This window comes from Sciurus vulgaris, assembly GCF_902686455.1.
Source record: "Sciurus vulgaris genome assembly, chromosome: 11".
Taxonomy (NCBI): domain Eukaryota; kingdom Metazoa; phylum Chordata; class Mammalia; order Rodentia; family Sciuridae; genus Sciurus; species Sciurus vulgaris.
In genome coordinates this window covers 15,220,822-15,244,656 of record NC_136472.1, presented here as the reverse complement: position 1 = coordinate 15,244,656, position 23,835 = coordinate 15,220,822, and the positions used below count along the sequence as shown (strand labels likewise).

At 37.7% G+C, this 23,835-nt stretch overlaps 3 protein-coding genes across 3 annotated transcripts in view; 1 reads left to right on the top strand and 2 right to left on the bottom strand.

Moving 5' to 3' along the window:
• Positions 1 to 23,422, bottom strand: part of LOC306638915 (olfactory receptor 5B2-like) — a 50,750-nt gene extending 27,328 nt beyond the window's left edge. The window contains exons 1-2 of the mRNA XM_079102370.1: positions 23,183 to 23,422; positions 23,019 to 23,056 (exon numbers count right to left, since the gene is read on the bottom strand). The gene's annotated coding sequence lies outside the window, so the exon portion shown is untranslated. The remainder of the gene's footprint in view (positions 1 to 23,018; positions 23,057 to 23,182) is intronic.
• On the top strand, positions 5,417 to 6,361 carry LOC306638391 (olfactory receptor 5B12-like; the record flags this gene model as incomplete). Its single annotated transcript, XM_079101695.1, has 1 exon — positions 5,417 to 6,361. One exon carries the CDS (start codon positions 5,417 to 5,419, stop codon positions 6,359 to 6,361), a length of 945 nt encoding a protein of 314 aa, XP_078957821.1.
• LOC306638945 (olfactory receptor 5B12-like) lies at positions 18,905 to 20,066 on the bottom strand (the record flags this gene model as incomplete). Its single annotated transcript, XM_079102397.1, has 1 exon — positions 18,905 to 20,066. Exon 1 carries the CDS (start codon positions 19,847 to 19,849, stop codon positions 18,905 to 18,907), a length of 945 nt encoding a protein of 314 aa, XP_078958523.1. The 5' UTR covers positions 19,850 to 20,066.
• Positions 23,423 to 23,835: the final 413 nt, after the last annotated feature.

Sequence of the window (23,835 nt, the reverse complement as noted above, 5' to 3'; positions counted from 1 at the left end):
TTCCATTCTCCCACCTCTGGAGAATTTTGAGCCCTTTTGCAAAACACTAAAGATGAGGTGTTTTCCTTTTTTCAAGGACTAAATTTCTGATTTGAGACTGATCCTAAATGAAGGTGCTGGATTTACATGTTAAGTCACTTAGGGAGGAAGGTAAGTGTTGAGGTCTGCTGTCTTCACAGAGCTGCAGGGACAGAAGTAACCCAGGAAATGTATGAAGGCAGCTGTTTCTCCACAGGCTTATTTGGAGCTTAGATTTAGATTCTTTGAATACTTCTTATATTCTGTATCATATAATCAGAGGTTATGTGGCCAAACATTGTTGAAATCCTGTTAGAACATTATGTATCAAGTGACAAAAGTGCAAAAGGGCCTTGAAGTCCCACTTTGAAAATTATCAACTTGCACAATTAAAAACTAGTTATTTAAACTGATACAAGCCCAGTTTTCTCTTTCAGGGAATGTGGTAATACGGATCTTAATAACCCCAGCATGCTAAGAGGATCAAATGGGGTATCAACGTAAAATGTTGTTGCAATCTGGGAGATCATTCTAATATTTTTTAAGAGAAAGAATGGATATTAATAAATGAGAGAAAAATCAAGCTTAGGCGCCAGTTACAAAATGGGAAATTAAATAGAGAGCTATAAAATTACATAAGACACGCTAGTTATGATAATGAGATCTAAACATGTATTCTAATTCTGCCACTAAAGACCTATCTGATGTTGGATGTTTATCTGATGTTGATTAATTGTCACATGAGGTACTGCAGGGTAAATAGATCCACCCTCACCACAGAGTTGTGAGCACATGAGAAAGCAGTGCTCTCTCAGGAATGGAGAATGAGAGGAACAAGTAATCTTGACTGTTCGTATGTTGCAGTCTGTGAAGCACCTTGAGGTCAGGAAAAGCATCATGTGCATCAATGAGACCCAAAAATTAGCAAAAGATCCAGTTCGTCACGGAGACTTAGTGAGAGTGAAGAGAGGGAGGGACGGAATGCAGCTGGCACTTGATGCCGCTTATTGATTGCTTCTAAAGACCCCTGTCCGCCCTTAACTATTCAAAGACTTTGAGGAGCTCTGGGGGTTGGATCGTAAACATTTGTGAATGCATCAGTTCTTGTCATTCAACTGAGATCCTGAAAGATGAGTTCTTTGAACAAAATCACCCAAACTGGTAAGTGTATTTTAACACCAAGTTCATCTTTTCAATGATTCACATTAACTTCCACGACAGATTTAATCAATCATCTAATCAATCAACTGAAAAAGATATATCTTATGCCAAGTTTAGATTAAAAGTAAAAAAAAAAAATTAAAGAATATTCCTTCATTATAAAGAGCTAACTATTTAGATCAGAGAGACTTGGTTTCAAATCTCACCTCTGCTCCTTTCTTCCGCCCTTAGCATGTAGCTAAATGTCCATCAATTTCAGTTTCAGCATCAATGAATTAGAAATAATATCTCACATGATTTGTGAAGGTTATGAGAGGTAAAGTAATACAGCCTCTAATTTGGTCATAAGAACATAGCAAGTGCTCAATATGTCCTATCTGCAACAGACTAATTCACAGTTAATCACAACTTCCATTTCCACAAACTTATGAATTAAAAGGAAGACAATTTTAGACCAACAAAGTGATAATTCCACTGATTATACTGGCATTGTGGTATCTGAAGAGCAAGACATCAGGGAAGATATCAGGAAGATTTGGAACTTGTGTTCAGTCTTTGAGAACACATGAAACTTATGTTAGAAAAAGAGAACATTTTTTTGGGAAAAACAAATTTTTCAGCTTGTCCTGAGTGGTTCGATCCATAAGAACTTTACCATCTGTGAATAAAAAATAATAAGAGATCAACAAGTACCTCAAAGAAACTTCAATTCTTAATTTATTTTCAGTTGAATAACACAAATTTTAATTTTCTTTTTCTTCCAGGAGGACATTGAATTCAAACCCAAGATTTGACCTGTGGGGAAAAAAGTTGGTAAAAAGTTTTGGCATGATTCAGATCATGTTTTGTTTTACTTTGTTTTCTGGAATTTGAGAAATCAGTATCTGTAGTATTGATGCAAATTGGTAGTTCTTTTAAGGAATCAAGGTGTCACCCTGCCCTGGATAAGGCCCGCATGCTCCTGATGGCAGGGGTGAATTTTGCCTCAAGCTCTCTATGCTTCTAGCGCAACCCTCTGTCTCATGGTATTTTCAACTGTACCCTCACCTTCGGATACATAGATCTCATCCCAGTATTATTCTACTCACCACTATGTCATTCATCACGGAGCTGAGGAGTCTCTTATTGGTCCTCTGCCCCATACAGGATAATGCTCACATATCTCTGTGTGTCCCCTGTGTGACCTCAGCTTCCCTTTCTTCTCAACTCCTGAAACTCTTCCACTGTGCCCTCCAGTCATCAGCATGACCCAGCATCCACATAACCCCTCTCTGTAAGTCCCCTCTACCCACTTTCTCATACTGACACCCATTTGTGTCCTGGAGACACTAGTCTCCTTGAAGTCATCTCTAGTGGTAGCTATTTTCTCTCTCACATCACCCTTTCCGCTGGATCCCCAAATCTTTTTGACACTTTAACATTAAAATATGCCGATTTTTGTCTGACCTCTTTTTTGGTGGCCTCATTTAATCTTGCAGATTTAATATGATATACATATGATATGCATGCATGTGTGTTATGTTATATACTTTTGTATTACATAGGTATGAACCATATGAACTTGACAATATAGCTCAAATTATTATAGTCTAATTCATTCTTCCCCTGAGTTTCAGACTTGTTTATCCAACTGTTCATACAATGCTTCTTGGATGGCCAAAAGGAATTTCAAACTCAATGGGATAATCTATTACCATTTTAACAAACATCAGCTTCTACGTCATTCCACAGTAATGCAAAAATTGCAGTCAGCATCGACCCCTCTATTTCTCTTATGCTGGTATTCAATACATCAGGAAATACAGTCAACTCTACTTCTGAAATATATCCCAAATTGGATACTTTCTCATTATTTCTTTCACTACTGTGTTGGTCCTAGCCCCCATCACCCCTTACCTAAAATATTACAATGAGTCTAATTTGCTTCACATGCTTCATCCTTGTCTTGCTAAGCTCAGTTATCAACAGATTTACCAGAGTGACACCTTCTAAAGAGAAATCAGATTATGTCACCCTTTTTGTCCAAATTCTATTATGCTGTGCAGTCACAGAATAAAAGCTTAAAAACTCAGTTTTATGAGGTCCTCACAGCTCCCCCTGCTGTACTTCTCTAATGTAAACTTTCTTCCCACGGCAACCATGTTGATTTTCTCGCTGTCCCTGTAGTAATCCTGTCATTCAAACACCTGCACCATGCGCCTGCTGTTGCCTCTGCCTGGATCTCCCTTCCCCAGATATATGCAAGACTTGTGCCCCTGCTACCTCCAGGTGCTGCTTGAAAGTTTGCTTTTTATCATGAGGTTTCCCAGACCTTCATATTTTAAATTATACTCTCTTGTCTCTAATCTTGCCTATCCCTCACTCAGCTTTTTAAAACATTTCTATACATACTATGTATTTTCCCATTTGTTTTATTTCACATTTGCCTCCATTTTCAAAAATCAGTTTTCATAGAAATTTGTTTATCCTTTTATTTCCAATATGTGGGGCAGTAAATAAGAAAGACTTATTGGATAAAAATGCACAATTGGATTAAATATCTAATTATTATAGTGTAGGCTAATCTCTTAAAGGGTTTTTTAAGTCCAAACATTTAAGTAAAAATTTTACAGAGGACAAAAATTTTAGACATATGTTTGTAAAGATTCCTGATTTAGAAAAATAAATGGAGATTCCATAATGGGCTTTTACGTAGGCTTCAAAAAATTTCTTATGTAGTTCATGACATCCATGATAATATATCAAAATTTGTATTTTTCATACCTATTATGTCTTAATCCAAGATTTCTCAGGTTCTGAGAATGAAAGGGTGATAATACAAAAGGAAAACTAACCTGTACTTTAAATCCCATGGGGAAAAATAAAGTCTTTATTGAATGCTTATGTGCCAATATTATCATGCCCATTTCATGATGGAGAAACAGGCCTAAGCATGTTAATTTATGCCCAGGATACCTCAGAAGATAAAAGAATTCTTAAACTTGGCAAAACTGGGATGGTCACTCGCAAAGAGAGGAATCTTGTGTGAAAGACAGGAGGAGACGATGTGATGAACAGGAGGGTAGATGTGAGGAAGCAGATGTCCTGATGATTTTGCCTTTACCTGGAAGCTCCATCTTATATTACCACCTCTCAAATCACAGATGCACCAAGCCCCTGGACTGAACTGAAATATCTAATATCTATAGTTCCAGTTTGCATTAAAAACATGATTTGATAAGGAAATGGTAGGAGAACTGATGGTCTAGTAATGGTAGCCACTACACAAGTTCATCAGTGCTGTGTGACAGAGAGCTTAACTTGAATACAAATGTCCCTGATCTAGAGCTATGTTTACGGCTCAAGATCAAGAACATCCACACATGAAGGTTAAAAACTGCTTAAAGGAGTGAAGTTAATAACTATTATTCTATAGATGTCATTATTCCTTTTACATAAATCACATATCCTGTGTCCCATACTATACCATGAGACTGCTCTAGGCAAAGGATGTTTCACTCCCATAAAATGCTCTCCTGGAAATAATAAAAAGACAAAAAAAAAAAAAAAAAAAAAGTAAGTCAGAGTAAAATTAATTCAATTTCACATTAATTTTACAAAGTGCCAAATTAATATCACTAAATGCCAAAATTTGTATGTTGAAATGCTAACCCACAATGCCATATGCTTAGATGAGGTACTGAGAGAAGAACTCTTGTGATTAGGATTAGAGCCCTCAGAAAAAGAGACCCCAGAGAGCTAGCTATTCTCTTCCACCATTGCAGGACAAAGAGAAAAGGTACCAGAATGGTAGAGGACTCACCTAGCATGGATGAGGCCCAGGTTTGATTCTCAGAACTACAAAAAATAAAAAAAAATAAAAAAATAAAAAAACAAAGAACCAGCAAAACAAATAGAAGCTGGCTACCCTATCTATGGTGTTATGTTAAAGCAGTCTGAATAGGCTGGGGCAGTAAGTTGAAGACAATTCTTCAGTGAAAAATCTGTTTTTATGAAGTTTGAATAAGGAATTCAACAAGTTCCAATAATCTGATGATCTTAGGAAGGTCTCTGATTTCCTATATGATCTACTATTAATGTAGAGCTGGACTCCAGTCTCAGGGCATGCTTTAGATCAGGACTCCTGGAAACCAGTTATTGCGATACTGAAATCAGGCACAGAGGACACGCTGATTGAGCTTCCTTTGTCATTCTGATTGTCCTTTCTTACTGCTCCAGGGCAGCTACAGGACTCCCAATGGAGAACAATACAGAGGTGACCGAGTTCACCCTTGTGGGGCTAACAGATGACCCAGAACTGCAGATCCCACTCTTCACAATCTTTCTTCTCGTCTACCTCGGCACCCTGCTTGGGAACCTGGGAATGCTTGCACTGATCCTGCTGGACTCCCGTCTCCACACTCCCATGTACTTTTTGCTCAGTAACCTGTCCCTGGTGGACTTTGGTTATTCTTCAGCTGTCACTCCCAAGGTGATGGTGGGTCTCCTCACAGGAGACAAAACCATGTCCCTCAATGCTTGTGTCACCCAGTTCTTCTTCTTTGTTGGCTTTATCACTACAGAAAGCTTCCTGTTGGCCTCCATGGCTCACGACCGCTGGGCAGCAGTGTGCCGGCCCCTGCATTACCCCTCCACCATGACCACAACTGCCTGTGCTGGTCTGACCCTGGGCTCCTACATCTGTGGTTTTGTCAATGCTTCCATCCATACTGGGAACCTTTTCAGACTCTCTTTCTGCAGGTCCAATGTGGTCGACCACTTCTTCTGTGATGCCCCTCCTCTCCTGGCTCTCTCGTACTCAGACAGCTATGTCAGTGAGATGGTTATTTTCTTTGTGGTGGGTTTCAATGCCCTCTTCTCTGTCGTGGTCATCTTGATCTCCTACCTGTTTATATTTTTGGCCATCCTGAGGATGCGCTCATCTGAAGGACGCCAGAAGGCCTTTTCCACCTGTGCCTCCCACCTCACTGCTGTCTCCATCTTCTATGGGACAGTTATTTTCATGTACTTACAGCCCAGCTCCAGTCACTCCATGGGCAGTGACAAAATCGCATCTGTGTTCTATACCATGGTCATCCCCATGCTGAACCCACTGGTCTACAGCCTGAGGAACAAGGAGGTCAAGAGTGCCTTCAAGAAAGCTGTGGGGAAAGCAAAATCTTCTACGGGATTCCTAATTTAGTTATGTAGCATCTGTAATAAGACAGTGTCATCCAGCTCATAGTATGGGAAATATTTGCTTATCCAGCCTATTGCTAATTTATTTTAAGAATACAAGCCCTGAAATAACAGATTAGAAAGAATCCCACATCACCATGAAATTCCTATTTAAAATCTTTTCAATAAACTTGCTTATCCGAACTTCCACATGTACACATACAGTTCACATAAGCACTGGGCACACATGTGTCTTTCATGAGAAAACCAGGAAGCCCACAACTACAGATGGAGAAATTTGTTCAAGACATACATAGGGCAAGTCTTGTTTTTAATGGTACAGTCTAAAATAATTGTTTTGGTTTCTGAGAACACACTCTGAGAAATATAAATAATTTGATTTATCTAGTAGAAACAGTATATATATATATCATCAAATACACTGTAAATTTTATTTATTGGTATTAAATAAAACAATATGGAGGTATAGATTATATGGAGGTATTTTCATGCCTCCATTCATACTGGGAACATTGTTTAGATTAATTTTTGATTAGTATGTATTAATGCTATCTATTCATAGGAAACATGTATTTCAACACATGCATACATACAATGCACACTGATCAGATCAGGGTATTTAGTGTTTTCTTCTCATCATTTCTTATGTTTGCAGCTTTGAGCTCCTCTCTTCCAGATGTTTATAAAATATGTAATAGTTTTTGGGAACTATTGTGATCACACAGTGTTGTAGAACAGCAGAGTTTTTATGTTCTAAGCTAACCATTTTAGGAAACATTTTGAATTTTTATAATAATCATAAATTCAATTTATAGTGTGTTTTCATAAAAACTGAGCATGAGCTTTCATTAAAATACTTCCAAAGATTTCAAATATAGTTTCATTTTTGCTTCCCTGTTTGTTCTTGTTTAAATGGCAATAAATGCCTTCATATAGATATTTGTTTCCTAAACTTCCATATTAAAGAATCATTATTGAAAAATAATATGTTTATCTGACATTTTTAATAGAGAAAAGATGTAATAATACAGGCAGAAGGAAAGGGTGATATGGTCATATTTTAATTCACTCCAACAACTAATGTTTAAATATTAATCACCAAGAATTATGATGATATTAATGTTATATATACATGTTTCAAGTTTGTAAATTTGTTAATATTTGAATATTACTATGTCAAAAGTTTTGAATCTATATGTATATCCACATCTTTCTACTTTTTTTTCCCTTCGTGAACTCTCATACACATGTTGATTCTCGATAGTATATCGTAGGTCCCTGAGATTCTGTTTGTTTTTGTTCCTGTTAAATTATTAATTTTCAATTTACAAATAAAAATTGTGCATATCTGTGGTAAAATATCACATTTTGAAATGTGTGTACATTGTGGAAAGGTAAATCAAACTAACATGCATTATCTCACATTCTTACATTTATTCTGGTGACATTACTTAACATCTATTTTCTTAGAAATTTTCAACTATATAATGAATTACTATTAATTATAGTCACCATGAAGAACAATAGATCTCTCCAATTTATTCCTTCTGTCTAACTGAAATTTTTTGTCCTCGAACAAGATTTTCCTAGCCCTCACTTAGCACTCAGTGGTAGCCATAGAACTTTCTGTCCTGTGTTAAATGTTACTCGCTACTTCTATGAGTTCAAATTTTTTGCGTTCCACATATAAGTCAGATCATTCAGTATTTATCTTTCTGTGTATGACTTATTTCAGTTCATGTGATGTCTTCCAGGTTCATCTGTGTTGTCCCAAATAACAGGATTTTCTTTTTTATGACAGAAAAGTATTCCATTATTTGCACTACCACAATGTCTTCATTGGTTCATCTGTTAAAGGACATAAAAGTGGATTCCTCATCTTGGCTATATAATAATTCTGCAATGATTGTGAGAATGCACCTATCCCTTTGACATACCAAGGTTATATCCTTGAATATTTGCCTCATAGCAGGAATGCTGGATCATGTTAGTTCTGTTTTATATTTTATGAGGAGCCTTCATAACATTTCCAGTAATTGTTGTACTAACTTCCACTCCTACCAACAAGCTGCAAGGGCTTAACCAACAAGCTGCAAGGGCTTACTTTTCCCTACATCTTTGCCAATTTTGTTACCTTTGACTTTTTGACAACAGACATTCTCCCTGGTGTCAGATGATATATATATATATATTTGATGTTTTAATTGGCATCCCCCTGATAATTAGTGTTGTTGTGCATCTTTTAATATATTTTTTGGCCATTTCTTGGTCTTCTTTTGAGAAATACCTGGTTAGGTCCTTTGCCTATTTTTTCACTGGGTTATTTTTTACTTTTGAGTTGAGTTTCCACATTTGGGATATTAAATCCTTATCAGATGTACACTTTACAATCGTTTTCTCTCTTTCACTCTGTTGACTGTCTCCTTGACTCTGTACAGAGTTTTTTAACTTCATGGAATCTCATTTGTCCATTTTTGCTTTCCTTGCCTATGGAACAAAATATCTATATCAAAAATATCATTGTCGGGGCTGGGGAGATAGCTCAGTTGGTAGAGTGCTTGCCTCGCAAGCACAGGGCCCTGGGTTCGATCCCTAGCACCACAAAAAAAAAAAAAAAAAAATTCATTGTCACAGTTTCTTTATTCATTCATCTGTTGAAGGGCTAGGTTGGTTTGTGGAGAATGATATATAATGGGAGTGGGGGTTGGGGGGAGTGAGAGAAAAATGGAGGAACTTTAGATTATATAGAAGGAAATGAGAGGGAGGGGAGTATGAAAAATGGTGGAATGAGACAGACATCACTACCCTGTGTACATGTATGATTACATGAATGGTATGAATTTGCATCATGCACAACCATAGAAATGAAATGATGTACCCCATTTGTGTACAATGAATCAAAATGCAGTCTGTGAAAAATAAAAATAAATAAATAATTAAATTTAAAAAAAAAAAAACATTGTCAAACGAATTATCTTGGAGCTTCTCCCTCCATGTCTTCTTCTACTAGTTTCACAGTGTCCACTCTCTTGTCTAAGGTCAATCCATTTTGCTTTCTTGATTTCTTTTTCAGACAATTTGCTCTCAGGGGTATAGCACTGCTACTCATTTTGTATGTTGATTTTATATTCTGCAACTTTGCTGAATTCATTTTTATTTCTAATAGGTTTTTGGAATTTTAAGATTTTATAAATATAGGATCATATAATCTTCAAACAGTAACAAAACCTGACTTTCCCCTTTGCAATCTGAATCTATAAATATATCCCTATCTTTCCTCAGATTTGGGAATTTTAAGGCCAAATTTTGTCAAATGCTTTTCAGCACCTACTGAGAAGATCGTTTCTGTCTTCTTCACAAATCACACTTGATGCCAGGTCATTCCTGCACCTCTGTGATGAATCCCATTTTATCATTTTTAATGTGCTATTGGATTTGGTTTGTTGATATTTCATTGAACATTTTTACATTTGTTCATTAAGGATATTGTCTTGTTAGCTTCCTGGTTGTTGTTGTGTCTGGCATCAAGGTAACACTGGTATGACTTTGGAAGAATTCTCCCCTTTCAATTTTTAGAAATAATTTAGACCAGATATTCATTCTTCTTTAAATATTTATTGGAATGTCTCAGTGAAGTCATTTGGTCCCAGGCATTTCTTTGATAAAAAGCCTTTTATTACTGATTCAATCTTGCTACTTGTTGGTATGTGTAGTTTTTCTATTTCTTCATTATTCAGTCAGGGTAAGGTCTATGTGTCCAGGAGTGTGTACATTTATTCTAGGTTATCAATTTTTGCATATAGTTGTTCATAGTAAGCTCCAATGATCCTTTGTATTTCTCTGGTGTCAGTTATGTTGACTCCTTTTTCATCTCTGATTTTCTTTGCATATCTATCTATCTATCTATATCTATATATCTACCTATCTACTAGGTATAAGGGTTTACCCATTTTGTTTATCTTTTCAAAAACCCTTCATTTGTTGATCACAGGTATTTTTTAAGTCTGTATTTTATTTCTGGTCTAATCTTTATTATTTCTTTTCTTCTATTAATTTTAACTTTGATTTTTTTTCTTTCTCTTCTAGTTCCTTGAGCTGCAATGATGGTTCATTTGACATCTTTCAGAGCTATACACTTCCCTCTTACAGTTTTTATTGTATCCCATAGGTTTAGGGAGGTTGTCTTTCCATCTGCATTTCTATCAAGAAGTTTTTAAGTTTCTTCTTGATCCATTGATTGTTCAGGAGTATTTGTATAGTTCCCAAAGTTTCTTGTTACTAATTTCTGTCTTTATTGCATTGTGGTTGGAAAGGACATAATATAATTTCACTTTTTAAAAGCTTATTAAGACTTGTTTGTGAGGTACTGTGTGGTATATTCTAGAGGATGTTCCAGGTGCTGTTGAGAAGAATGCATATTCTGGTGTTTGGGATGGAATATTCAGTGGATATCTATTCAATCCATTTGGTCTAGGGTGTAGTTGGATTCTGCTCTTTCTTTAATTTTATGTCTGGATGATCTGTCCATTGCTAAAAGTAAAGTGTTAAAGTCTCCTAATATTTGTTTCACTGTTTTCTTGATCTTCCTTTAGGTCTATAAAATTTTGTTTTATATATTCTGATATTTGACTAGTAGATATTTATAATTATTATTTCTCCTTGTTAAATTAATTCATTTATCATCACATAATGATCTTCCTTCTCTCTTTACTTCTTTTGATTTAAAGTCTATTTTATCTGAAATAAGTATGACTACTCCTGCTTTCTTTTGGATTCCATTTGTGTGGGTGTCTTTTTCCATCAATTCACTTTCATTCTATGCTTGTCCTTAGAGATGATGAGTTTTTCATAAATAGCATATAGTTAGGTTTTGATTTTTATCCATTAAGCCACTGTATATATTTTATTTGGGGAATTTGATTTATTTACATTTAAGGTAATTATCAAAAATCAATGTCTTCCTATTTAACATTTTACTACTTGTTTTATATTTTTATTGTAGTTCCTTTTATTTTTTTTCTCCCTTCTAGAGTCACTAATCCTTTTTCATTTGATGTAATTGGTTACTGATGACTTCTATTGTGTTTTCATTTGATTTAGTATACTTTTCAGCTCAAGGATTTGTTTGATTTTTTTCTAATTACTTCAGTCTCTCAGTTAAATTACAGAGTACTGAGTCATTTCTCAGTAATCTTATAGCTTGCTAAGTTTTTTTAAAACAACTATTTTGAATTTTCTGTACACAGTTTCACATGTTGGTTACTATAGGACAATTTCCTATCACCTTATTTTATTTATTAGATGAATTCATGACTCCCTGAAAGTTCTTAATTCTTGTTGATGTTCAACATCTGTTCCAGACTGTGCAACCTGTTCCAGGCTGGCTTTGTTATTATGCTTCCTGAAATCCTATACACACTGCTTATTTTCTGAGCCTGTAGTCACTTCCTCTTCTTCAGCACTAGATGGTGCCCTAAGTTCAATTTTACCAAGAATCTATAGTTGGTGCATTGTCACTGTTTCAGTAATAGAAGGTGGCCCAAATCCAAGTTTATAGCAAATCCACAGTTCTTATGTTGTTCAGAATGAACTATAGGAACACCTAAAAGGGTAATTTATCTCTATCCTTCACCCTAGGCCAAGGTAAGTCAGACACCTTGGCCACAGTCGCCATCCTGGGTTCTGACGAGGTCAGATTGTGCCTGGCCCTGGGCCTTGCCATGAAGAAAGAAGTCCCAGTCTCCTTTATAATGATTTAGTTCTTATATCTTTCTTCTTCACCAAAGTAATTACTTTCTTCACATTGTACTGTAGGTTGGGAAGAATGGGGTGGGCAGACCAATGGCCACATTGTGTCAGCTTTTCATTGCTGTGACAAATAGATGAGAAAAAACTTTAAGGAGGAAAGATTTATTTTGGCTCATAATTTCAGAGGTTATGGTCAATGTTTGGCGGTCTCTATTGCTTTGGGCAGACATCATGGTGGAAGGGAATGTCAGAGGAAAGCTCAGTTCATAGCAACAGGAAGCACAGTGAGAAATAGGAGGGAAAAGATATAATCCTCAAGGGCATGCCCCCTGTGACCTACTATCTCCAAACATGCTCCATCTGTCTAGCGTTTTCATCACTTCCCAATAAGACATTCAAATAATTAATTCTTCAAATGGATCAAACCACTGTGAAATTAGAGCCCTTATGATCCAATCATTGCCCAAAAGTTTCACTTTTGCATATTGCTGCATTGAAGACCTAGCTTTCAAAACATGAATCTTTGGAGAACATTTCAGATTGAAATAACAGTATTCTGCCCTTGGACACCAAACACTCATACCCATCTCACAATGCGAAATACATCCAGTCTATCTCCAAGAATTCCATAGTCTTAGAAGCTCTAGCATTTCTCAAAAGCCTAAGCCCAAAGTCTCCTCTAAAACTCAAGGCAAAATCTTAACTATGAGACCCTGTAAAAATCAAAAAACAAGATGCATACTTCCAACATACAATAGTACAGGGTAAACATTCCCTTTCCAAAAGGGAGGAACAGGGGCATAGAAAGACAGGATGGGTCCAAAATAAGACAAAAACTTAACAAAGTAAACATTAAGTCCTATAGTTCCATGTCTGGCACCAGGGATACGTGGTAGCAGGATGTGGGCACAAAAGGGCTGGAGACCCTCCCCCCTATAGCCAGCTTCTCTGTTGGACTGACTCTGCTCACTGCCTACAGCTTTTCTTGGCAGACATTCCACCTTCCTGGCATCTCAAAATTCCTAAGGGTCTCTATTGCAGCTTCAGCTGCAATCTCATAGCTTCCTACACCACCCTTTCAGTATCTATCCTCAAGAATTCTGAACCTGGGACACATTGTCCAGTCTTCCAGGTCTTCCTTGAAATCTCACTGGAACCTTTCATGACCCGGTGACTCTTGCATTCTTCTGGCCTTCACAACATGGATGAAGCCAAGGTCTACCCCTGGCAGAAGCGGTTGTTGACTCCCCTTCAGTGGATCACAGCTTCAGTGGCTTCTGAGCACCTGAATGACTGAGCATGGTGAGATGGATCCTAAAGAAACAACTTCCTAGGCACCCCTATGGAAGCAGACCACCCTGGGGTCTCTTCTCAAAGCAAAATCTTTCCAGACTTGGCCCATTTATTGATTTGGGTTCTTTGTATTTTTGGTGTAAAGTTTTGTAATTTCTTTATAAATTTTGGAGATAAGTGCGTTATCTGAAGTGCATGTGGAAAAGACTTTCTCCCACTCTGTAGGCTCTCTCTTCACATTCTTGATTGTATCCTTTGCTGAGAAAAAGCTTTTTAGTTTGAGTCCATCCCATTTATTGATTCTTGCTTTGATTTCTTGTGTTTTGGGAGTCTTGTTGAGGAAGTCTGATCCTAAGCCAACATGATGAAGATTCGGGCCTACTTTGTCTTCTATTAGGTGCAGGGTCTCTGGTCTAATTCCTATGAAAACTTTACAACAAAAATACAAAGAACCCTATCAATAAAAGGAACAAGGAACTGGACAGACACTTTACAGAAGAAGACACACAGGCAATTAATAAATATATGAAAAAGTGTTCAACATCTCTAGTAATTAGAGAAACGCAAATTAAAACAACTGTAAGATTTCATCTTACTCCAATTAGAATGGCTTTTATCAAGAACACAAACAATAATAGATGTTGGCATGGATGTGGGGAAAAAGGCACACTTTTACATTGCTGGTGGAGTTGCAAATTGGTGCTGCCACTCTGGAAAGCAGTATGGAGAATCCTCAGAAAACTTGGAATGGATCCACCTTTTGACCCAGTTATCCCACTCCTCGGTTTATACCCAAAGGACCTAAAATCAGCAAACTACAGTAACACAGTCACATCAAAGTTTATAGCAGCTCAGTTCACAATAGCTAGATTGTGGAACCAACCTAGATGCCCTTCAACAGATGAATGGATAAAGAAACTCTGGTATATATACACAATGGAATACTATTCAGTCATAAAGAAGAATAATATTATGGCATTTGCAAATAGATGGATGGAATTGGAGAACATCATGCTAAGTAAAATAAGCCAAGCCCAAAAAACCAAAGGCTGAATGTTTTCCCTGGTAAGTGGAAGATGATATATAATGGGGATGGGGGTGGGGAATGAGAGAATAATGGGAGAACTTCAGAATATGTAGAAGAAAATGAGAGGGAGGGGGATATGAAAGATGGTGGAATGAGACAGACATCATTACCTATGTACATGTATGATTACACAAAAAGTATGAATTTACATCATGCAGAACCATAGAAACAAAAATATGTACCCCATTTGTGTACAATGAATCAAAATGCAGTCTGTAAAAAATTAAAAGCTAAATAAAAATAATAAAAAAAGCAAAGTCTCTCAAACAAATTTTTACTTTTATACCCTTGAGTCAAATGGGGTCTTGATTCCTGAGATGCCCTCAAGGCATTATCTTTCCTATTGTTTCTGTGCAAAGTTCTTGGTTTCTTTAATGGCTCTAGCTTCTTCAGTAATATCTTACTTGGTCCCAATTTTACATGTTTTTCTCACCAAACTGCAAGTTTGTCAAGATTATCAGTAAACCTGTATGAAGGCTACCAGCAATACCCATGCCACTCCTGAATGTTGTGCTGCCTTGAAATTTTCTCTGCCACATTAATTAGTCCATCATCTTTAATTTGACCCAACACAAAGTCTCAGAATATTGACAAAATGTCAAAAAATTATTTGCCAAAATGTGATATATGTGGCCTCTAGTCCATTTCCCAGCAGAGTACTCACTCCCATATGAAACTTCATAAGCAGACTTTACTGTTCACATTCCTACCAGTATTTTGACCATCTGAACTCACACCAGAATTATCCATGGAACTCCACTTGCAACATTCTAAGGATTCTTCATTCTCTTCTTCAAATTTTCCTCAATTTCTTCTGTAAATTAGTTCCAAACCATGTGGCCAGGCTAGTCACAGCAATGACCCCATTTCTCAGTGCCAATTTTGTCTAGTAGCTTATTGTCACTGTGATAAATACCTGAGAAAAACAACTTCCAGGAGGAAAGATTAATTTTAGCTCATGGTTTTATGAGCTTTGTACTATGGTTTGCTATTTCCAATACCTTGGACCTGAGGTGAAGCAGAACATCATGGCAGAAGTGGCTGAGGAAAGCTGCTCAGCTGGTCAGATTGTGGTGGGGAAAGTGGGAACAGGGACAAAATACGCCCAAAGTCAGGCTCCAAGTAACCTACTTTCTGCAACCATGCCCACCTACCTACAATTTGCCACCATTTAACCGTTTGATGAGTTATTAATTCATCAAATGGATTAAACCATTGATGAGTTCAGAACCCTCATGACCCAAAAGACCCACCTCTGAATTTTGCTGCTTTTGGGATCAAGCTTTAAACACATGAGCCTTTGGGGGACATCCCACATGACAGAGTGCAGGCGCCCTGACAGAGCAGATTCCTGCTCAGAAGGTGTGAGCTGCCTGAGAAAATGAAAATTCTAAAATAATCAGTAAAAGATTAGAAACAAAGCCAAAGGTTAGATTTAAAAAGCAGAGCACCTCGTGGGTCTTCCAGTCCTGACAGGAACTGGAACTGAATCATGAAAAAGGCCCCGATTCTTTATTTAAGGGGGAGCACATCAAAGGCAGGAATAAGGTTGCGTTGAGAGTTTTGTTTCAGTCTGCTTGTTTCTCGGTGTGGCAGGGTCTTATAGTAAAGAGGTTGATTGGTGTTTGGCAGGTTACACCCATCTAGGGGAGGCTGTGTTTGAACTTGAGCAGTGAGCTAAGACAGGGTGACACTTGAATAGGGCATTCTCCAAGCCATGGATTCCGACGGGGAGTTACTAAGATCAAGCTTCCCTGTTTAATGGCTTGAACATCACTCGGTTTACACACGTGGTTCAGAGGTGGCTTCCGGCAATCCCAGATTCAAACTATAACAACCGCAATGCTAGTTCACATCTGAAACTCAAGATGCACCAAGACCAGTGCAGCACAAGGGCTAGATCAAGCCCGTCTTTCTATGACTGGCCATGCTGCTGTCATGTAGTCATGACCCAAAACTGCTACAACTAGCTATGAGGGGTGACAGCCCGCATAAAAGTCTGTCTGACTAGAGCCCTGGTCTCCATCTGTACCAAGGTGGGTCCCAGGCTCCAATCAGTGCCACCGACCTGGGCACAGGGACCATCGGGATTCACCCAGCATTGTGTTTTCATACTGGTTTGGCAGTTTAAAGGTAAAGTCTTTTGTCTATGACTCTGTAACACCCCCAGAAAATGAAGCCTTGCTCTATGCTATGATGAGATTGGGGGATGCATCATGCAGGCAATCCTTTGGTGGTCTGGCTAAAGCGGGTCCAGAGGCATAGTCCACCGAGGGGAGGGGCCACGGGGCTTTGCCTGGTACTGTGCTTCACTGTGCAGGTCCTGGTACTAATTTCAAACCTAAGGCCTGAACTTGATTTTCTCTCCCTCCTCCAAGCAGGTAATCTCTTCTAGGCTGCTTTGCTTGGAGTTGAAAGAGGGTGAACACAGGGGACTTTTTTCTTCCTGCCACCTTTCAGTGCGTCTTTTCTTGGTATTATTATTCTAAAACCAAGTATTGTGGTCTCTCATCTGATTTCCTTAGTACTTAATAAGGTAATGTCATGGTGAATCGCTGTTAAAGTTGATATTTCTGTGGTGAGATAAATGTTGTAGGACTTTAGTCAGACACCATCTTACCCTGTGTAGCTTAACTTGCCCTATTCTCCAGCTCCATGGGATCCTTGAAAGCTATCAGCATTGGAACCATGGTAGCTGGAAAAAAAAAAAATCAGCCTAATAGGCACTAATTTGAGAAAAATGTGTTAGGGGCTTCCTAAAATGCCCCAAAGAAATGTCACTATTTCATCTGTCTAACAATTCTCAAAAAAAATTACCCCCACTCATTCAGAAAGTCAAGAGTTTTATGTTTTCTCTCAAATATGGAAGCTGGAGAGGAATAAGGAACGAATGGTGTGGAAAGGCTCTCAAGAAAACAGAAGAGAGATCAATAGAGTAGTGAAAAGGGACCAAGGGAAGGAAGGGATGGAAGGAAAGGGGAAACACGGGGGAATGATACTGACTAAATTATATTGCTATACCATTCGAATGTCTGAATATGTAGCAACAAATTCCACTGCTATGTATAAATATAAAGCACCACAAAAAATATGGTAAAAAAGTCCCAATTATAGTGTGTCTTTATTTCACTCGACTCAGTTCACTCATTAAGAGCCTTATTCTTTGAGTGGCAATTATTGAATATTGCAATTTCCTGAAGATGTAAATATCATCTGGAACAAATAACAATCTGATAAAAAATATAAAAGAAAATTTCTAAAGAAATTTTAAATTCAATGGAAGTCCTTGGAAAGTTCCTATATGTCATGAAAATCATGAACATGTTCAAGGCTTTATGCATTCCCAGAAAAAGGACTGAGAGGGGCTTAATATTTAGTTTTTGACCCACCTTGAAGCTAGGCTCAATAGGAAATAAAGAATAAGAATTTGAACTTCCAGATCAATGAGGACATGCTCCAACATATATAGAAAAGAATGAGAGAATTAATGCCTTAAAGCATTTAAGAAAGCATATATTATTGTTAGTTGACATCTATGTTAGTCAGCTTTTCATCACTGTGACCAAAATACCTGACATAAATCTTAAAGAACAAAAGGTTTATGTTGGCTCAACGTTTCAGAGACTTCAGTCCATGGTCAGCCAGCTCTATCGCTTTGGATCTGAGGTGAAGTAAAATAACATGACAGAAGAGAGTAGCAGAGGAAAGCTACTTAGTTCATAATAGCCAGGAAACATGGAGAGAGAGAGAAGAGAGAGAGAGAGAGAGAGAGAGAGAGAGAGAGAGAGAGAGAGAGAGAGAGAGAGTGTGCAAGCTGAGGGCAAGATACAGTCCCCAGAGCACACTCCCAAGGACCTATTCCCTTTGATTAGGTCCCACCTACTACATCTACTACACTGTACACCTCCCAATAGTCCATTCAAATTATGACTCCATGAAATAATTAATCCATTTATGAGGTCAGAACCCTCATGATCTATTCACTTCCAAATAGTGCCACCTCTGAACATTGCTACATTGGGGACAACATTTTCAACACATGAGACTTTGGAGGACATGCCATATCCAGTCCATAACATTCACTAAGCCAGCTGAGTAGACTTCAGTGGGCACACTAAAGGAAGACAGAATTAACATAAGTAATTCAGAAAAATTACTAAACAAACCAAGAGCACCACCAACAACTACACACCCTACCAGAAAAGGACGACATGATTTCCAGAATATGCTACACTTTACAATGCCCAGATTTAAAAAAAAAAAAAAAAAAAAAAAAAAAAAAAAAAAAATGTGAGTTAAATAAAAAGAAAACTATGGAAAACACACAGGTTTGAAAAACAGTCAATACAAACTATCACAGAGGAAGTCCAATGTTGGAAAGACACAAAGAATAATCTGAGATACGTGCATCCCACAAAGTTAAAATATGAATCCCGTAGAAGATTTTGCTTTCCCCACAGCTTTCTTGAAGGCACTCTTGACCTCCTTGTTCCTCAGGCTGTAGACCAGTGGGTTCAGCATGGGGATGATCATGGTATAGAACACAGATGCGATTTTGTCACTGCCCATGGAGTGGCTGGAGCTGGGCTGTAAGTACATGAAGATGCCTGTCCCATAGAAGATGGAGACTGCAGTGAAGTGGGAGGCACAGGTGGAAAAGGCCTTCTGGCGTCCTTCAGATGAGCGCATCCTCAGGATGGTCAAAAATATAAACAGGTAGGAGATCGAGATGACCAGAATTGAAAAGAAGACATTGAAACCCACCACAAAGAAAATAACCATCTCACTGACATAGCTGTCTGAGCACGAGAGAGCCAGAAGAGGAGGGGCATCACAGAAGAAGTGGTCGACCACATTGGACCTGCAGAAAGAGAGTCTGAAAAGGTTCCCAGTATGGATGGAGGCATTGACAAAACCACAGATGTAGGAGCCCAGGGTCAGACCAGCACAGGCAGTTGTGGTCATGGTGGAGGGGTAATGCAGGGGCCGGCACACTGCTGCCCAGCGGTCGTAAGCCATGGAGGCCAACAGGAAGCTTTCTGTAGTGATAAAGCCAACAAAGAAGAAGAACTGGGTGACACAAGCATTGAGGGACATGGTTTTGTCTCCTGTGAGGAGACCCACCATCACCTTGGGAGTGACAGCTGAAGAATAACCAAAGTCCACCAGGGACAGGTTACTGAGCAAAAAGTACATGGGAGTGTGGAGATGGGAGTCCAGCAGGATCAGTGCAAGCATTCCCAGGTTCCCAAGCAGGGTGCCGAGGTAGACGAGAAGAAAGATTGTGAAGAGTGGGATCTGCAGTTCTGGGTCATCTGTTAGCCCCACAAGGGTGAACTCGGTCACCTCTGTATTGTTCTCCATTGGGAGTCCTGTAGCTGCCCTGGAGCAGTAAGAAAGGACAATCAGAATGACAAAGGAAGCTCAATCAGCATGTCCTCTGTGCCTGATTTCAGTATTGCAATAACAGGTTTCCAGGAGTCCTGATCTAAAGCATGCCCTGAGACTGGAGTCCAGCTCTACATTAATAGTAGATCATACAGTGTCCTGCATAAAAGGATTTTGGGGATAAAATATTGCCCTTTTCTAGTTTCATGAATGACTGAACTAAGATGCCAAAAAGAAAAGACTTTCCTACAATCATCGGATTTACTACTAAAGGAACACGTTAGAATATCCTCTAACTTTGTAAAACAAATAAAACTTATCCTTTATACTACAATAGCCTAGTTTCTTAGCCCTTTCTGGGTGATACTAAAAATGCCATACTTGATAGATTGTAAGCCATAGAAATTTGTTTTTCCCTGTTCTGAATTCTGGGACTTCTAAGACGAAGGACCTGGCAGACTCATGTCTGCTGTGGACCTATTTCCTGATCAGAGATGGCACTTTCTTACTGTGTCCTCACTTAGTGGAAGAGGCACACTATCTCTCTGGGGTCTCTTCTATAAACACACTGGGTCCAGCCATGAGGACCCACCTCTCTGAGCCTCCATCCATTCGGAGCTTAGGATTTCAGCACAGGAATGGTGTTGGTGGGGGGATGAGAATAATCAGACCATAGCACTTAGTAAAACTAATGTCAAGTTGAATTAATTTTACTTATACTGACTTTTCGTTATTTGATAGTGAAAGATTCTTAAATAAAACATATCATTAGCTTAAAATGATTTCATGGTATAAGATGGTATGCATGTTCCAACACAAACAGAAATAGTAGAAATTAATGTACAAGAATTAAAGACACCTAGAAAATAAACATTTTTAACTTTTATTACATTAGTACAACTTTAGCTTCTGCATCCAGTTCTCCCTGATTTGAAGGAACTTATTCAGAGTAGGGTGATTAAGGTACCTTTTTTTTTTTTTTTTTTTGGAACCTTGGCACTTAACCACTGAGCCACATTCCAGACCTTTTTATATTTTATTTAAAGACAGGGTCTTGCTGAGTTGCTTAGGGCCTTCGTAAGTTGTTGGGGCTGGCTTTGAACTCCTGATCCTCCTGCCTCAGCCTCCCAAGTCACTGGGATTACAGGCGTGTGCCACCACACCAGGCAAGGAACCCTCTTAATTCCTTAGAAAACTACTCATTTGAATCAATACCTCAGATAAAGATTTCTCAAATTGGGGGGGCGGGGGATGTACAAGGAATCCTTTCAAATTTTTTTTACCAAATTTTTTCTCCACATATAAAATCTTACATTTTACTTCAATACCTTTGTGGGAAAAAAAACATCAAGCTTATTTTAGTCTACTGAAAGGGAAAGAAGAACTACAAAGATTCTCTGAGGCACTTGTTGATCTTTTATTATTTTTTGTTCCACACACAGGAACCCTTCTTATGAATCGAATGCCATGTAGTCAGCTCTCAGGACAAACTCAAAAATTGAATCTTTCTGACAAAAGGCTCTCTTCTCCATGTTCAAATCTCCTGCATTTTTTCAAAGAAAAACAAGCTTCAGAGCTTCCATGAGGTCTTCCCCAAACCTTCCTCTTCATACACCAGTGTGCCAATATAACTAATAGAATGTATTATTTTGTTACTCTAAAATTTAATTTTACCTTAATTGATTATTTTCCATATGTAGAAATTATAATCAATTATGATGTTAGCTATTATAGATATAATTTATTGAGAATTTATGACATTCCCACAACCAAACTAGACACTGTGACACTTAACCACAGCTAATTTCTCACAAATCAGATGAAATATTATTCCAATTCACAGATACGAAAACTGAAACTTACTGATGTTTAGTTACATTCTGAAGGCAGAAAATAGAAGGGATGAGATTTGAAGTCACATCACTTTGAGTCCAAGTCTTAGCTCTTTATCGAGAGAATATTATTTCAAATAAATATTTATCAGAAATGTTATTATAAGCTTTTAAATAAGATCTACCAGGAATATTATTTTAAACTCTGCACTTCACCTGAACTGGACACAAGAAAGTAACTCATTTAATTGACTGATTGAGTCATTAACTATATCACTGAAAGTCAGTAAGAATAATTGGAAACCATAACCATAGGAATCAAATATGCCTGCTAATTTGGGTGACTTTGTGAAAATAACCTACTAAGACTTTCATTTGTCTTAGAAGATCAGAAGCTGCAAATCTTTAAAACCATCTCCAACCCCTCAAAAATATCATTGCAGTTAAGAAGGAAGTTAGCTCTTCAGTAATGTCAAACAACAGATCATATAAAGGGCTGGTTGCTGTTAATTTCTTCATTCTCTTTACAGGCACTAATTCCCTTTGGTGTTCAAGAGTTTGTGCTAACTTCCAGGCCTATGCTGATGTGCAGAACACATTTCTGGACCTCAAGATGCTTAGTGAACTGAGACAGATATCTAACTGATGAATATCAGTATACTCTTTCCATTTTCCATTCCCAAGTAAGGAGCAGTTTTACTCATTTGCTCAGAACTACTTGATGATGACTGATCTCGTTTACACTTTATCCATCAATCAGCCCATGAAATAGTTAATAAATTGTGTCACTAATACTTAGATAAGTCAAGTGGCATAATTAGAACTTAAAATCAGGTCCCTTCATTCTTATAATTAGTTTGGTCTTGTGTAAATTTATAATTATCTCTTTCAGTGCATTTTATAACTGACTTCTAAACCTGATTTATCGCTCACTTATTAATCTTTGTTCCTTCTGTCTCTCTTTAAAATGTGGGTATGACCTTCCCAATTTCAATAATATTTCTTATTGATATCCTATTTGATCCTCTCAACAGCCCTGAAATCAGTCAAGATAATGTTTATTATATTCTCTGAAAAAGAAAACTGAAATAAATAAGCACTCTCTAATATTAGTGTTTATATATATGACTTTTGGATATATGAAACATTTTAAAATCTCACAATATTCAAGCCAAAACTCTGAATAAGCCAAAGGCGAGTGGTCTGCTTTGATGTCTTTCCCTGGTTGCTTCAGCCCCTGCAGCTCTGTGCAGACAGTGGTCTGACCTACAGGCTTACCTTCCTCAGCAAGCAACACAACACGAGTCCAGTACCTTTGTGTGCGATCAGGTCTCAAGACAGAAATTCAGTCCTTGAAAGAAGGAAAACATCTTTATTTGGAAAGTCTTTAGGGTTTGAGCTAAAAAGTTTAAAATTCTCTAGACGTAGGGAGAAATTGAAAAAAAAGAAAAAAGAAAAAAAAAAAAGATGCTTTCGCCTTGGAATCAACCAGCATAAGTTGGAGTCCAGAATCTGATGCGTTTTCTTCTTGGGTAGTCACTTAACTCATTTTGACTTTCATGTCTTAATTTACAAAAGCTCCAATAACAGTCAGCCTGAAGATTATCACTGTGTTAAGAAAATAAGAGAATCTGTATAATGCCTTTTACTCGGTAAGGAATGACAATCATGATATCAATCAACATTATTGTTACTGGTGTTTTTCCCCCTGGACATTGTTGTAAGTTCTTAATAATATATCAATTGTGGGAAAGGTCATTGCTGCTACTAGATGACTATTAACAATTAGAGAAATAAATGGATGGTCAAAGTGCCTCTGGTTCTTGGGCTTCTCTCTTTTATATGAAGATAAATGGAGTTAGATCAATATTTGAAAGGTTGAAGAATAAGAACCTCAAGGTAATTATATAGTTACAGAGCTCTCAGGGAACAAATACCCTGTGAGGGTTACAAAACACTTTGTCTCACCTAACTAGGGATCAGGTGACTACAGCATCTATAGGGATCTAGCTCTGCTTCTGTGAAAGATCCTGGGTATGTTTATATTACTTGAAGTAATTCCCTTTGAAAATGCACAATTCAAGCCACAGCATGACCTCTAGGAATGCAGTTTGACATAAATATGACAAG